General features: G+C 39.4%; 1 protein-coding gene across 2 annotated transcripts in view; it reads left to right on the forward strand.

The window, feature by feature from the left end:
- The window catches only part of ntn1a (netrin 1a), a 210134-nt gene that overhangs the window by 103783 nt on the left and 93439 nt on the right, over nucleotides 1-12912 (forward strand). For both annotated transcript variants that reach the window (XM_043714647.1, XM_043714648.1), the window contains exon 3: nucleotides 9005-9193. In XM_043714647.1, the coding sequence (XP_043570582.1) occupies nucleotides 9005-9193 (189 nt within the window). The remainder of the gene's footprint in view (nucleotides 1-9004; nucleotides 9194-12912) is intronic.

Genomic DNA, 12912 nt, shown 5'->3' on the forward strand with positions numbered 1-12912 from the left:
GAATGTGCCGGGAGTGGAGGTTGGGTTGGTGGGGGGTGTGAACCTGACGAGGGAGTCCCGGAGGGAGTGGTCTTTTTGGAATGCTGATAGGGGAGGGGATGGAAATATATCCCTGGTGGTGGGGTCCGTTTAGAGGTGGCGGGAATGATGACGGATGATACGATATATATGGAGGTTGGTGGGGTGATAGGTGAGGACCAGTGGGGTTCTGTCCTGGTGGTGATTGGAGGGGCAGGGCCCAGGTGTCCCTGGAGAAGGAGCATGCAATGTCCACCAACATCCCTGAGCTGTTCAGGGAGAGGTGGGAACCGCGTGGAGTGGAGTGTTTTATTTCCTCCTCCAACTCTATTTTGATTTAATCCCTGCCCTCCCCTTCACCTTTTTGATCACACAGCATTGCCCTTTGTTGAGAAGGCAACTGCTTGTCACTGGCCACGCGGGTGTTCCTTTCTTCCTGGTGGTGGAAATTGAATAAAGTTTTATACATCTGTTGTCTTCCACTGTGTTGCACACCCGCACACACACACACAACATGTGTGTGAGGAAAACACCTACCGCTGTTAGGTGGTAGTGCAGGAATAAAAAAAGTAAAAAAATGTGTCTCACAGCACCAGAGACCTGGGTTCAATTCCAGCCTCAGACTTTGTGAAGTTTGCATACTCTCCCTTTGTCTGCGTGGGTTTCCACCGAGTGCTCCAGTTTCCTTGCACAGTCCAAAGATTGGGGTGGCACGGTGGCTCAGTGGTTAGCATTGCTGTCTCACAGCGCCAGGAACCCGGGTCTGATTTCCACCCCGGGGACTGCCTTTGTGGAGTTTGCACATTCTCCCCATGTCCTCTGGGTGCTCCGGTTTCCTCCCACTATCCAAAAATGTGCAGGTCCAGTGAATTGGCCATGCTAAATTGCCCATGCTAAATTGCCCATAGTGTTAGGTGTATTAGTCAGGGGTAAATTTAGGTAAGGGGAATAGGTCTGGTGGGTTACTCTTCGGAGGGTTGGTGTGGACTTGTTGGGCCGAAGGGCCTGTTTCCATACTATAGGGAATCTAATCTCAAAAATGTGCAGGTTAGGTGGATTGGCCATGCTAAATTGCTAATAGTGTTCAGGGATGTGCAGGGTAGATGGAATAGCCATGGGGAATGCAGGGCTACAGAGATAGGGTAGGGGGGTTGGTTGCTCTTCAGTGGATCAATGCGGACTCAATGGGGGCCGAATAGCCTGCTTCTACATGTAGGGATTCTACAGGTTGAAATGGGGAATGTGGTAAGATACAGTGAAAAAACTTGTCCAGCATCGAGACAAGTTTCACATTACCAAACTCGACACAACTCATACTTAGCCAAAAAATTTAAGATTCCATATTGATCTAATCCTCAAAAAGATATCATGCTTCAACTAGATTTTGGATTAATTTATGTAAGTTTGCACAATATGTGAGACTCATGGTATGGAGTAAACATGCATAGTCCAGATATATGACAATTGTCATATGAGAAATTTCTAATCTATTTAGAAAATGCTGTTGATTGAAGGCCTTACTATTCAAGAATAACTGAATGAGGGAGTATTTTTATATCACATGGTCTTACCAGACCATTGGACTGCTCTCTCAGAGAGATACAACTGGTGGTGATTTAATCTTGAAGGCCACTATACTCCAGGCAATGAAAGAGGTTGAGAGGAGAGTCCTTCAAGGTAAACTCAGCTACTGCTGGAATTGAACCCACTGTCAGTATCATACTGCTTTACAACCCAACCATCTAGCCAACTGAACCAAAGCAGTATTACCAGTCAGGTGTACATCCTCCATGGTATTAAAGGGAGTTGTGAGATGCACAACTAATATTCTGCCTTACGTCTAGGCTTTTCTATTGCAGCGAGAGAATCCCGGAGGAAAATGGGGAGAAAAACATTATAACACCCAGGATATTTTATATCAGTTACATTAAGCAAATCTGTTGGATGGTTTTGAATTACACATCAAATAAGCCAATAACAAGATTTCACGTTAAAATTTCAAAGCAGAAAAGATGAAAATAGATGTGATTATTTTGCATTATAGTCACATGTAGATTCAAGTGCTGATAACTTATTCTGATTTAGTTATTGAATAGTATCTGAAATATAGTAATCCAATCTGTAGTAATTTCCATTGATACTTTTGATCCCTATCTGTGTTTCTGTGTACAGTAGTTACTGCTATTTCTGCCAGTTCATTTTGGATCCTTGAACTATGTATTAATGCTGAAACCACTTTTTTTTGTACTTCCTTTCAAAGATTATAAACAGGTGTGAGGAATATTTTTAAAATTTCCTTTTTTGAATTCTTCATGCCATTGAAGGAGTTTTGTGTTGCCTGCAATTCAAGCATCTTATCTGTTGTCTTATCTGAAATCTGCCCACACATGAAATTCTGCCACTGCATGATTTAGAAAACATGCTTGACATGTAGAGACAGCAGACTTGCAGGAAAGGGCCTCATACAAGATAGTTCTGGGAACATTTACCATTGACAACATCATTAGGAAATGACTGGAAAAGACAAAGACACGGCAATGGCAATGGCTTTTACAAAACCTGCATTAAGTGCAGTGTAGATTTCCTATTGATTTAGTATGTTTGATATGGTATCTTCTTAAGTCAAAGCTGCTTTATTCAGCCTTCTGAACCATAGAGTATACTTGTAAAAACTTGTCAAGTACTCACTCAGTTTCCCTTCTTTCTATTACTGATAGTCCTTTAAAAGAATAATTTACCTTGATGGTTCCCAATTCATTTTGTTCTATCGTGTATCTTTTATTACTTCTTGTTGAGCTTCTGGCTGGTTGCTGGTTAAGATCTTCCAACATAAAGCATACTCTGAGGAAACCAAATTCTTAAATTTTTCAGAAGTATTTTGGGTGATGTGAGTCAAAAATGCCTTCTGTTGCGTCATTCAAATGTGGGCAGCATGGTGGCACAGTGGTTAGAACTGCTGCCTCACAGTGCCAGAGACCCGGGTTCATTTCCCGCCTCAGGCGACTGACTGTTTGGAGTTTGCACGTTCTCCCCGTGTCTGCGTGGGTTTCCTCCGGGTGCTCCGGTTTCCTCCCACAGTCCAAAGATGTGCAGGTCAGATGAATTGGTCATGCTAAATTGCCTGTAGTGTTAGGTAAGGGGTAAATGTAGGGGTATGGGTGGGTTGCGCTTCAGCGGGGCGGTGTGGACTTGTTGGGCCGAAGGGCCTGTTTCCACACTGTAAGTAATCTAATCTAATCTTGACAGGCTGCTTTTTGTAGACACTGCTTCAGTCATTACTGAATTTAAGCTCCAGGCCCAGTTCTCACTTGAAGATGGGAGTTTTTTGATGCACTAGATGCAGGTTGAGAACTTTGTTTCTACCCTAACCCGTCGACCTGAAATATTAGACGTAACAGAAAATTCAAAACTGCCATTTTCACTGATACCTGTCACACATGAACCAGTGTGTCTAGATATTTGTTTGGTCTGTTGCAGCTTCAGCAACTTTAATGACAGGTAGAATAACATTCAACAATGCAGAATTGTATCATTTAGCCTTGCTCATGAATCACAAAGGTATTTCCTGAGAACTGAAGCTTTTGGAACACAAGTTTTTGCTTGCTCCAATCAATCTGGTGGTTTTTGAAACAGAAGTCTCGTATTAAAGGGTTAAATTATTTATTGAATTAACTTGCTTCCTCATCTTTCCTTCTCTATCATGCACCATCGGCCATCAACAGATAATTTGGTAATCAAACAAAAATTACATCCCATTGCAAGTGCATCCAGTAGTCAACATAGAGAAACAACAACTGCTAGAAACATTTTGACATTGTCATTCCCATTTTGGTACCAGCACTTATAAGAAATTTACAGTCTGTCCACTGTAACTAGGGATTAATAACTTAGATAATTACAGTAAATAATAATTACTTAGATAGTCAGGATACCTCAAATTGCGGAGACAAAAACAACTTTGATTTATATAGCACCTTTAACATAGCAAAATATATCAAGGCATTTCACAGCATCATTATCAAAACAATTTGACACCAGGCCACATAAGAAGCTTCTGGAAGACGTAAACAAAAACTTGGTTAAAGAGGTAAGTTTGAAGGAATATCTGAAAGGAAGAGAATGAAATTAGAGAGATAATGAAATTTAGGGGCCAAATTCCAGAGCTTAGGGCTTGGACAGCCGAAGGCATGGCCATCAGTAGTGCCATCAGTAGTGGAGTAGCAAAAATCAGAAACAGGAAAGAGACTACAATAGGAGTGCAAAGATTTTGAAGGGTATTAGGACTGGAAGCTGGGAACAGAAATATTGGAGTCATTGGAGATTGAGTGGCAGGATGAACCTGGATGTAAAAATGACTTGAGGGTTTCCTTACTTAGTACATCGACAGGCTGACGAGGGGAGAGGCCATTTTGGATTTGGTGCCCGGCAATGAGCCAGGATAGGTGTCAGATCTCGCGGTGGGAGAACACTTTGGTGACAGTGATCACAACTGCCTCACATTTACCATAGCCGTGGAGAGGGAAAGGAACAGTTACCAAGGGAAGATATTTAATTGGGGTAAAGGAAATTATGCCGCTATCAGACAAGAGTTGGGAAGTACAGACTGGGAGCAATTGTTCCACAGAAACAGCACAGCAGACATGTGGAGACTGTATAAGGAGCAGTTGTTGTGAGCGGTGCATGAATTTGTTTCTCTGAGACAGGTAAGAAGGAATAAAATTAAGGAACCTTAGATGACGAGAACAGAGGAGCTTCTCATCAAAAAGAAGGCAGGCTTGCTAGAAAGGAGTTCAGAAATGGACTGAGGAGAGCCAGGAGAGAGCATGAAAAAGGCTTGGCAAGAAGGATTAGGGAGAACCCAAAGGCACTTTACTCATACGTGAGAAATAAGAGAATGATTAGGGAGAAGGTAGGGCCGATCAGGATAGCGTAGGGAACTTGTGCGTGGAGTCTGAGCAGATAGGGGAAGCTCTAAATGAGTTTTTTGCTTCAGTTTTCATTAAGGAAAGGGACCTTGTTGTGAATGAGAACTTTGAGGAGCTGGGATACAGGCTTGAACAGATCAAGATTGATGAAGTTGATGTGCTGGAAATTTTGGTAAACATTAAGATTGATAAATCCCCAGGGCCAGACCACATTTATCCTAGGCTGCTCCAGGAAGTGAGAAAGGAGGTTGCTAAGCCACTGGCGAAGATCTTTGCCTCCTCATTCTCCACCTACCAGAGGATTGGAAGGCGGCGAATGTTATTCCTCTTTTCAAGAAGGGTAATAGGGAAATCCCTGGCAATTACAGACCAATCAGTCTTACCTTGTGGTTAGCAAAGTTTTGGAAAGAATTCTGAGGGATAGGATTTATGACTATTTGGAAAAGCATAGTATGATTAAAGGCAGCCAGCAGGCTTTGTGAGGGGCAGGTCATGCCTCATAAATCTTATTGAGTTCTTTGAGGAGGTGACAAGACAGGACTACAAAGATCGAGCAGCGGATGTGGTGTATATGGACTTCAGCAAGGCATTTGATAAGGTTCCCCATGGTCGGTCATTCATAAAGTCAGGAATTATGGGATACAGGGAGATTCGGCTATCTGGATGCAGAATTAGTTGGCTGACAGAAGGCAGTGAGTGGTTATAGATGGAAAGTATTCTGCCTGGAGGTCAGTGCTCAGTGGGGTCCCGCAGGGCTCTGTTTTTGGGCCTCTGATCTTTGTAATTTTTATAAATGACTTGGATGAGGGGGTTGAGGGATGGGTTAGTAAATTTGCAGATGCCACAAAGGTTGGAGGTGCCATTGATAGTATTGAGGGCTATTGCAGGCTGCAGCATGACAGGATGCAGAGCTGGGCTGAGAAATGGCAGATGGAGTTCAACCTGGATAAATGCAAAGTGATGCATTTTGGAAGGTCAAACTCAAATGCTGAATATAGGATTAAAGACAGGATTCTTGGCAATGTGGAGGAACAGAGGGATCTTGGTATTCAAATACATAGATTCCTTAAAGTTGCCACCCAAGTGGATAGGGCTGTTAAGAAAGCATATAGTGTTTTCGCTTTCATTAAGGGGGGGATCGAGTTTAAGAGCCATGAGATTTTGCTACAGCTCTACAAGGCCCTGGTGAGACCACACTTGGAATATTGTGTCCAGTTCTGGTCTCCCTACTATAGGGATGATACAGAGGCTTTGGAGAGGGTGCAAAGAAGGTTTACCAGGCTGCTGCCTGGACTGGACGGCTTGCCTTATGTAGAGAGGTTGACTCAGCTCGTACTTTTCTCTCTGGAGAGAAGAAGGAAAAAAGGTGACCTGATCGAGGTGTACAAGATAATGAGGGGCATGGATAGAGTCAATAGCCAGACTTTTCCCCAGGGCAGGATTGATGGGTACGAGGGGTCATTTTTTAAGACGTTAGGGGAAAGGTATAGTGGGTACATCAGAGGTAGGTTTTCTATGCAGAGTTGTGAATGAATGGAATGCGTTGCCAGCGGTGGTGGTGGAAGGAGAGTCATTAGGGACATTTAAGTGACTGCTGGACATGTATGTGGCTAGCAGTGAATTGAGGGGTGCGTAGGTTTTAATTTGCATTAGGATTAATCCTTGGCACAACATCGTGGGCCTAAGGGCCTGTCTGTGTTGTACTTTTCTATGTTCTATGTTTTAACTATATTAAATACATGGATTTGAAAACAAGGACATGAGTTTTAAAATCAACTTGTTACCGATAGTGTAAAGTAGTGAACTCCGAGGTGATGAGTTAAAATGATGATGACCTAGATATGGGAAGCTCAAAGTTACATATGATGGAAGACAGAAGACCTGATAGAAATGCACTAGAATAATCAAGACTGTAAGTTATGAATAAAGGTTTCAGGATGAAGAAAATGGCAATCTTCCTGCTCAGACACCACAGGACAAGGAGGGTTCATCTGATTCTAAATGTGTTTCCATGAAATACTGGGCAAATAATTGCGGTCATTCACTAATTATGTTGTATCGGATGGGTGGTAGGTTTGGAGTTATCCCTACAATATGGGGGTATCAGACAGAAAATTATTCATTCTTGGTGGTGCTATAAGTGGACATGGGCAATGTTACAAAGATGGAAGTGAGTAGTCCTAGTCATGGAAAGGGTATGGCTTCAGAGCTTGCCTCCTGGTCAAATAAGCCCAGTGAGAAATACGACAATTTCTCCACTAGTGAGAAGTCTATTACGTGCTGTGGTAAAGTAATGCCCCTTACTTCAAAGGTTACTTGGCATGGTCAATAAAATGATTGTTTGAAGTTTAGATGTGTGCAGAGAAATACTCCCTTCTGTTTTCCCCCCGGACTACGTTGAGACTGTCTAGACTGGTATCTTACTTTCATGAAACCCATGGACAGGGAAATTACTTTTCTTAAGATTCTAGTCCTGAGAGTTCTGTCTGCCAAGTTCATTCCAGAAAATGCGCTGCTTCAGATTCACAAAGGACAAACCTATCATTGTAAAAGGAGCATGAAGAATATGAATAAAGGACAAGGATCCTAGAACCCGAGCATAAACCTAGAGCGATATGGAAACTGAATAATATGGTATTAGTACAGTTATCCATCTAGAAATATGAGTTTAATTGCATCTTATTAAATGTTACAGGATCATAGAGTCAGTCATACAGCAAGGTAACAGACCTTTTGGTCCAACTAGTCCACGCCAATCATATTCCCAAACTAAACTAATTCCACTTGCTGCATTTTGGCCTTGTCCCTCCAACTCTTTCTTATTCATATACCTGTCCAAATGTATTTTAGACATTGTGACTGTACCTGCACCCATCACGTCCTCTGGCAGTTCATTTCACATGTGAACCACTCTCTGTGGAAAACATTGCTCCTGATATCCTTTTTAAAGTTTTTCTCTTCCCATCTTAAAGGTAAGCACCCTAGTTTTGAATTCCCCCACCCTAGGGGAAAGACTCTAAGAATGCCCCTCAACCTCCTACACTCGAGTGAAAAAAGTCCCAGCCTATCCAGCCTCTCCCTGTGACTCAAATCTTCCAATCATGGCAACATCCTGGTGAATCCTTGCTGAACTGTCTTGACTTTAATAATGTCTTTCCAAAAGCAGGGTGACCATAACTGTACACAGTACTCCAGAAGAGGTCTCACCAACATCCTGTACAACCTCAACATGACATCCAAATTCCTATATTCAATGGTCTGAGCAACGAAGGCATGCAGACTAAACTCCTTTTTAACCACCCTGTCTACATGAGATGCAAATTTCAAAGAATTACACGACTGAACCCCTAGTTCTCTCTGTTCTACAACACTACACTCTAACTGTATAAGTCCTGTCCTTGTTTGTTTTACCAAAATGCAATATCTCACATTTATCCAGATTAAACTCCATCTGTCACTCCTCAGCCCATTGACCCAACTGACCAAGATTTCTTAAGTAACTTTGTTCACTGTCCACTATTACTGACAATTTTGGTGTCATCTGCAAACTTACTAACAATTCTTCCTATGTTCTCATTCAAATCGTTTATATAAATGAAAAACAAAAGTGAACCCAGTACTAATCCCTATGGAACCAGTGGTCACAGGCCTCCAGTCCAAAACACAACCCTCCACCACCACTCTCTGTCTCTTACTGTCAAGTCAATTATATGACCTATTGGCAAGCTCTACCTGAATCTCATGTGTGATCTAACTTTACATATTAGTCGACCATGTGGACCCTTGTCAAAAGCTTTACTAAAGTCAAATTAAACAATGTCTACTGCTCTGCCCTCATCAATCTTTTAGTTGTAACATTGAATCTTTTATGATTTCATTGATCCTCAGCTTTTTGTTTTATTTCATGATTATGAGTGCCCTGTCAAATGTTTAGTACAGTACATGAGTCATATTGTGAATGGAGTGGCACTTCACTGAGGAGCATGGAATAAGGGTAGAGAGTAATTGTGCAATTATTTGGAAATGGATTAACTGAATTTTTATCTTATTTTCATTTGTAGCTTGCAACTGTAACCTGCATGCACGGCGGTGCCGTTTTAACATGGAACTCTTCAAACTTTCTGGTCGGAAGAGTGGAGGAGTCTGCTTAAACTGCCGTCACAACACTGCAGGTCGCCACTGCCACTACTGCAAGGAAGGCTACTATCGTGACATGACCAAACCCATCACTCACAGAAAGGCATGCAAAGGTATGTGGGAAGAGCCTTGGCTTTCACCTGGCAAGAGGATTATTTTTCTTTTGTCTGCCATCACCGTGGAGCTTCCGCTGGTGGGAGCTCCCTTGTTTGCAATATCTTTAGCCTATCATTTTGGCACAGAGGGCTTTTGAGAAGACGTTCTTTTAGAACACATGTGACAGGAGAAGGAAAATAAACAAAGGTTGACAACAGAAAAGAACAAAGGTGTGAAAGGATTCTTAGTTTTAGTCGTATAACTGAGCAGAACTGGCAGATCAAAACATTAGCATAGCACAGGTGTGCACACCAGCAAACACACAGCAGTTACATTCAACAGGATCAGCCATAGCACAAAGAGAGCCTCATACATTGTTCAATGCAGCATTCTGATCTCCTAGCAAACTGCTCTAACACCTCTCAAAACAATATTAGTTCTTTGAAATGGGTCCTCATGCCTTGCCTTTTGTATGTTTTTCCCCTTTTTTTCAAAGGATAAACATAGGATTTTCAGCGTTATCTTGTTGACCTTGATTTAATAGTCTTAATTAGAAGAAATGCTGACAGGCAGAATAGAAGAGGTTTACTTTTACACTTCTGATGAAGTCAGGATCTAAATGGTAATTACACCCAAAATGGATGTAGAACCCAAAATGGACAAAGAAATTATGCTTCTTAAATCAACCAACAGGCATTATTAATCCCTCCAATCTGAACAATTCTAAAATGCAAATTTCATTTCAAAAATAATCATTTCTTTAATCAACTTGAATTTATTTACTTTGTGCCATTTGTGAATTACCTAAGGTTTAATTATTTGAATTAGTGTTCAACATTCTTACTTATAAGAGTGCAGCACATTTTGTTAAATAATGGGGGAGATATTGAATTACTGGCATCTGTAACATTAAGAGAATCTGAAAATAGTTGAATCAGAATTAAATAATTCCACAGTTATTTAAAGACAAACTTCTGTTTTCCGTAAAGTGTTACATTTTTATTTGTCTGGGCAAAGGAGGAATAAAATTGTTATTGTTCTGAAAAAGTATTCCTAATTCAGTGATTAAAGATAAATAGGAAATTCTGTAACATTTACTGGTACACTTCTACTGGAATTAAGATATTATTCACTTATGAGTGTCATAAAATTACTTAATCATCTTAACATAGATTGAATATATCCATTTTAAACTTAAATAGTCTAATTATCCTAATAAGTTCTGTAATAAAGTATTAATGCTGAATAATAGTTTTACAATAATAAGATGCAAATACATTAATGGAAAGTTTCAATCAATTTATCTACTAACTTTATTTAATGTTAGGGATTATTTTATAATGTAAAAATGCACAGCTATTGAACTGGTTGTAATTATTTTACATACAAAGATATTGTGAGAGATTGAGTTTTAGGCTAAAAAGGAGGATGTTAATAAAACTGTGTATATTCAAACTAAATATGTTAGATTCTGCAATTTGTACACAACACCCATTTCAACATCCAAACCCATCAATAAAACAAATACATAAATCTATCCAATAAAACTATGTCTGAACTGACTTAAGAAAGACATTTTGACATATAAAAAAAAACACATGAAAGTAAAGAAATCTAATTTATTGGTACATTGTGTTACCTTAAATGAAGAAAATGCAGTCAACTCTATTGCATATTGCAATCAAAAACATGCAAGAGGTTGTATCAGACTATTCTTAGTAATCTTATCAGATAAGAGGGGGGGGTTTAAACTAACTCGGCAGGGGCATGGGAACCCAGATTGTAGCTTCAGGGTGCAGGGCCTGGAGTGTAGGGATTTTTAAAAATCTATAAAATTATATATTCTAAGTTATAGTATGAATTGACTGGAAGAATTAGAATTATTGGTGATCAACCAAAGCAATCAGATTGATCTATCGACAGACCTCAAATAATTTGGTTGGAGTGATTTAGAGACTTCTGAATAGGTAGGAGCACAAACGTACTCATACACAAGTTGATAATAATAATAATACAATAATACAACCCACATTAGCCAATTGATCAATTTTGCAGGAAGGCAGACAGTTATATCAAAGAATAAATAGCAGGTTTCAAGCCTGCCAAATTGTGCCTAATTTGAAGGAGACAGTATGTATTGAAAACACCTCGATGTAAGTCACATTACTGCATTACTTAATCTCATTGTTCGGCCAATAATGTAATAGGTTTATAAGGAACGTGAGGTATCGATATGAGTTTCAAAGCATGTTGCTGCATAAGTAGACACTCGATTTTACTTAAAGGTATTTTAGAAGTACATAAATATGGATCATATCTTTGAAACTGGAAGACAAATTTTGCTTTTTCCACCCTTAGATCAAAGAATAAGACAGCTACATATTTGCAGAGAACTGTTATGTAGAGAGCCCCAAACAGGTGCACTACTAACTCAGTAGTTTATATTTGTTAATCTTTTTTTACACAAAAGACACTATGGCTCATGTTACTGAAAACATTCCTGGATTTCTGTCACCCACAAAGAATGTTTAAAATGCTTGACACTTCTGAGAATTGAAGCAAGTTGGACTGAAACACTAGATTGACTTTGCTTTGCTTTGAATCAGAACAAAAGCCAAGGCATCAAAAACAGATCATTCCAATTAATTGCCAGAATTAAACTTTTAAAAAATGGTTCAGAGAAACTATTTTACATGTATGTACTGAATTCTAGAAATGCCTTCATTTTCAGATCCATGAACACAATGATTTGGTGCTAACTGCATTTAATACCAACTTCATTCATGACAATTTTAATTTTACTGAGGTAATGAACCCAGAAGATCAACATTAAATGAAACCTCATTAACAATTAATTCAGGCCATTAGTCAAAGTTTTCAGCTTCCAAAATAAATTCCATTTAAATTCCAATGGATATTAACATGTTTTTAACATCAGAAATTCAGGAAATATAAAGTTTTACAGCAACTTATCATTAAACACAGCTTGAGAACTTAAAGTATAATAGTTAAGTAAAATCAGGGCAATTCCCTTCTGAGCTCTTTCAGACTGTGTATGTTTATCTTTTGAGTTTGATAATTGATTTTTCTCTTGAAAGTTTAACAGGAATCAAGGAGCATTTTAATGGAGAGCTGAACTCACTGCATGGTGGGTGTATGTATTGGAAGCAAGTGATGTAAAATGATGACAATATAAGTTACGTGGGTTGTTTCCCAACCTCTTCCATTTCTAATTACTCATGGTTATCATAACAATGTTTAACTTTTCCAGGTGCAAACTAAGAAATCCTAACAATTCATTAACTTAAAATTTATTGTAGTATTTCATTGTTCCATCAGGTCTTGTTCATCATTGTTTCTTGTCATGTGCTTGCCAATAATTGGTCAAGTAAATTAAATTGACACGACCTATTTGAACTAATGTTATGCAGCATCTAACAGCCACCAGTACCTTTAAACTGCCATGTTTGTAACCATTTCAAAAAAAGACTTGATTCTTTCACCCATTCCACTTGCATCATCACCTAGTTTGACTTTAACATATGTTTTCTATACTCTCAGAAGTCTGATATTAACCATGGCATCAACTTTCTTTATACATTATTTATCTAACGCTATCATTTCCATTTTTCATTCAGATCAGTATCTAGATTTCCTATGGACCAGAAAGTCCTAGCTTTGATTCCTCTGTGTATATTAAGTTAACTTATCTGAATTGATCTTATGGTAGGTGAAC

Source organism: Chiloscyllium plagiosum, chromosome 24 (assembly GCF_004010195.1).
Source record: "Chiloscyllium plagiosum isolate BGI_BamShark_2017 chromosome 24, ASM401019v2, whole genome shotgun sequence".
Taxonomy (NCBI): Eukaryota; Metazoa; Chordata; class Chondrichthyes; order Orectolobiformes; family Hemiscylliidae; genus Chiloscyllium; species Chiloscyllium plagiosum.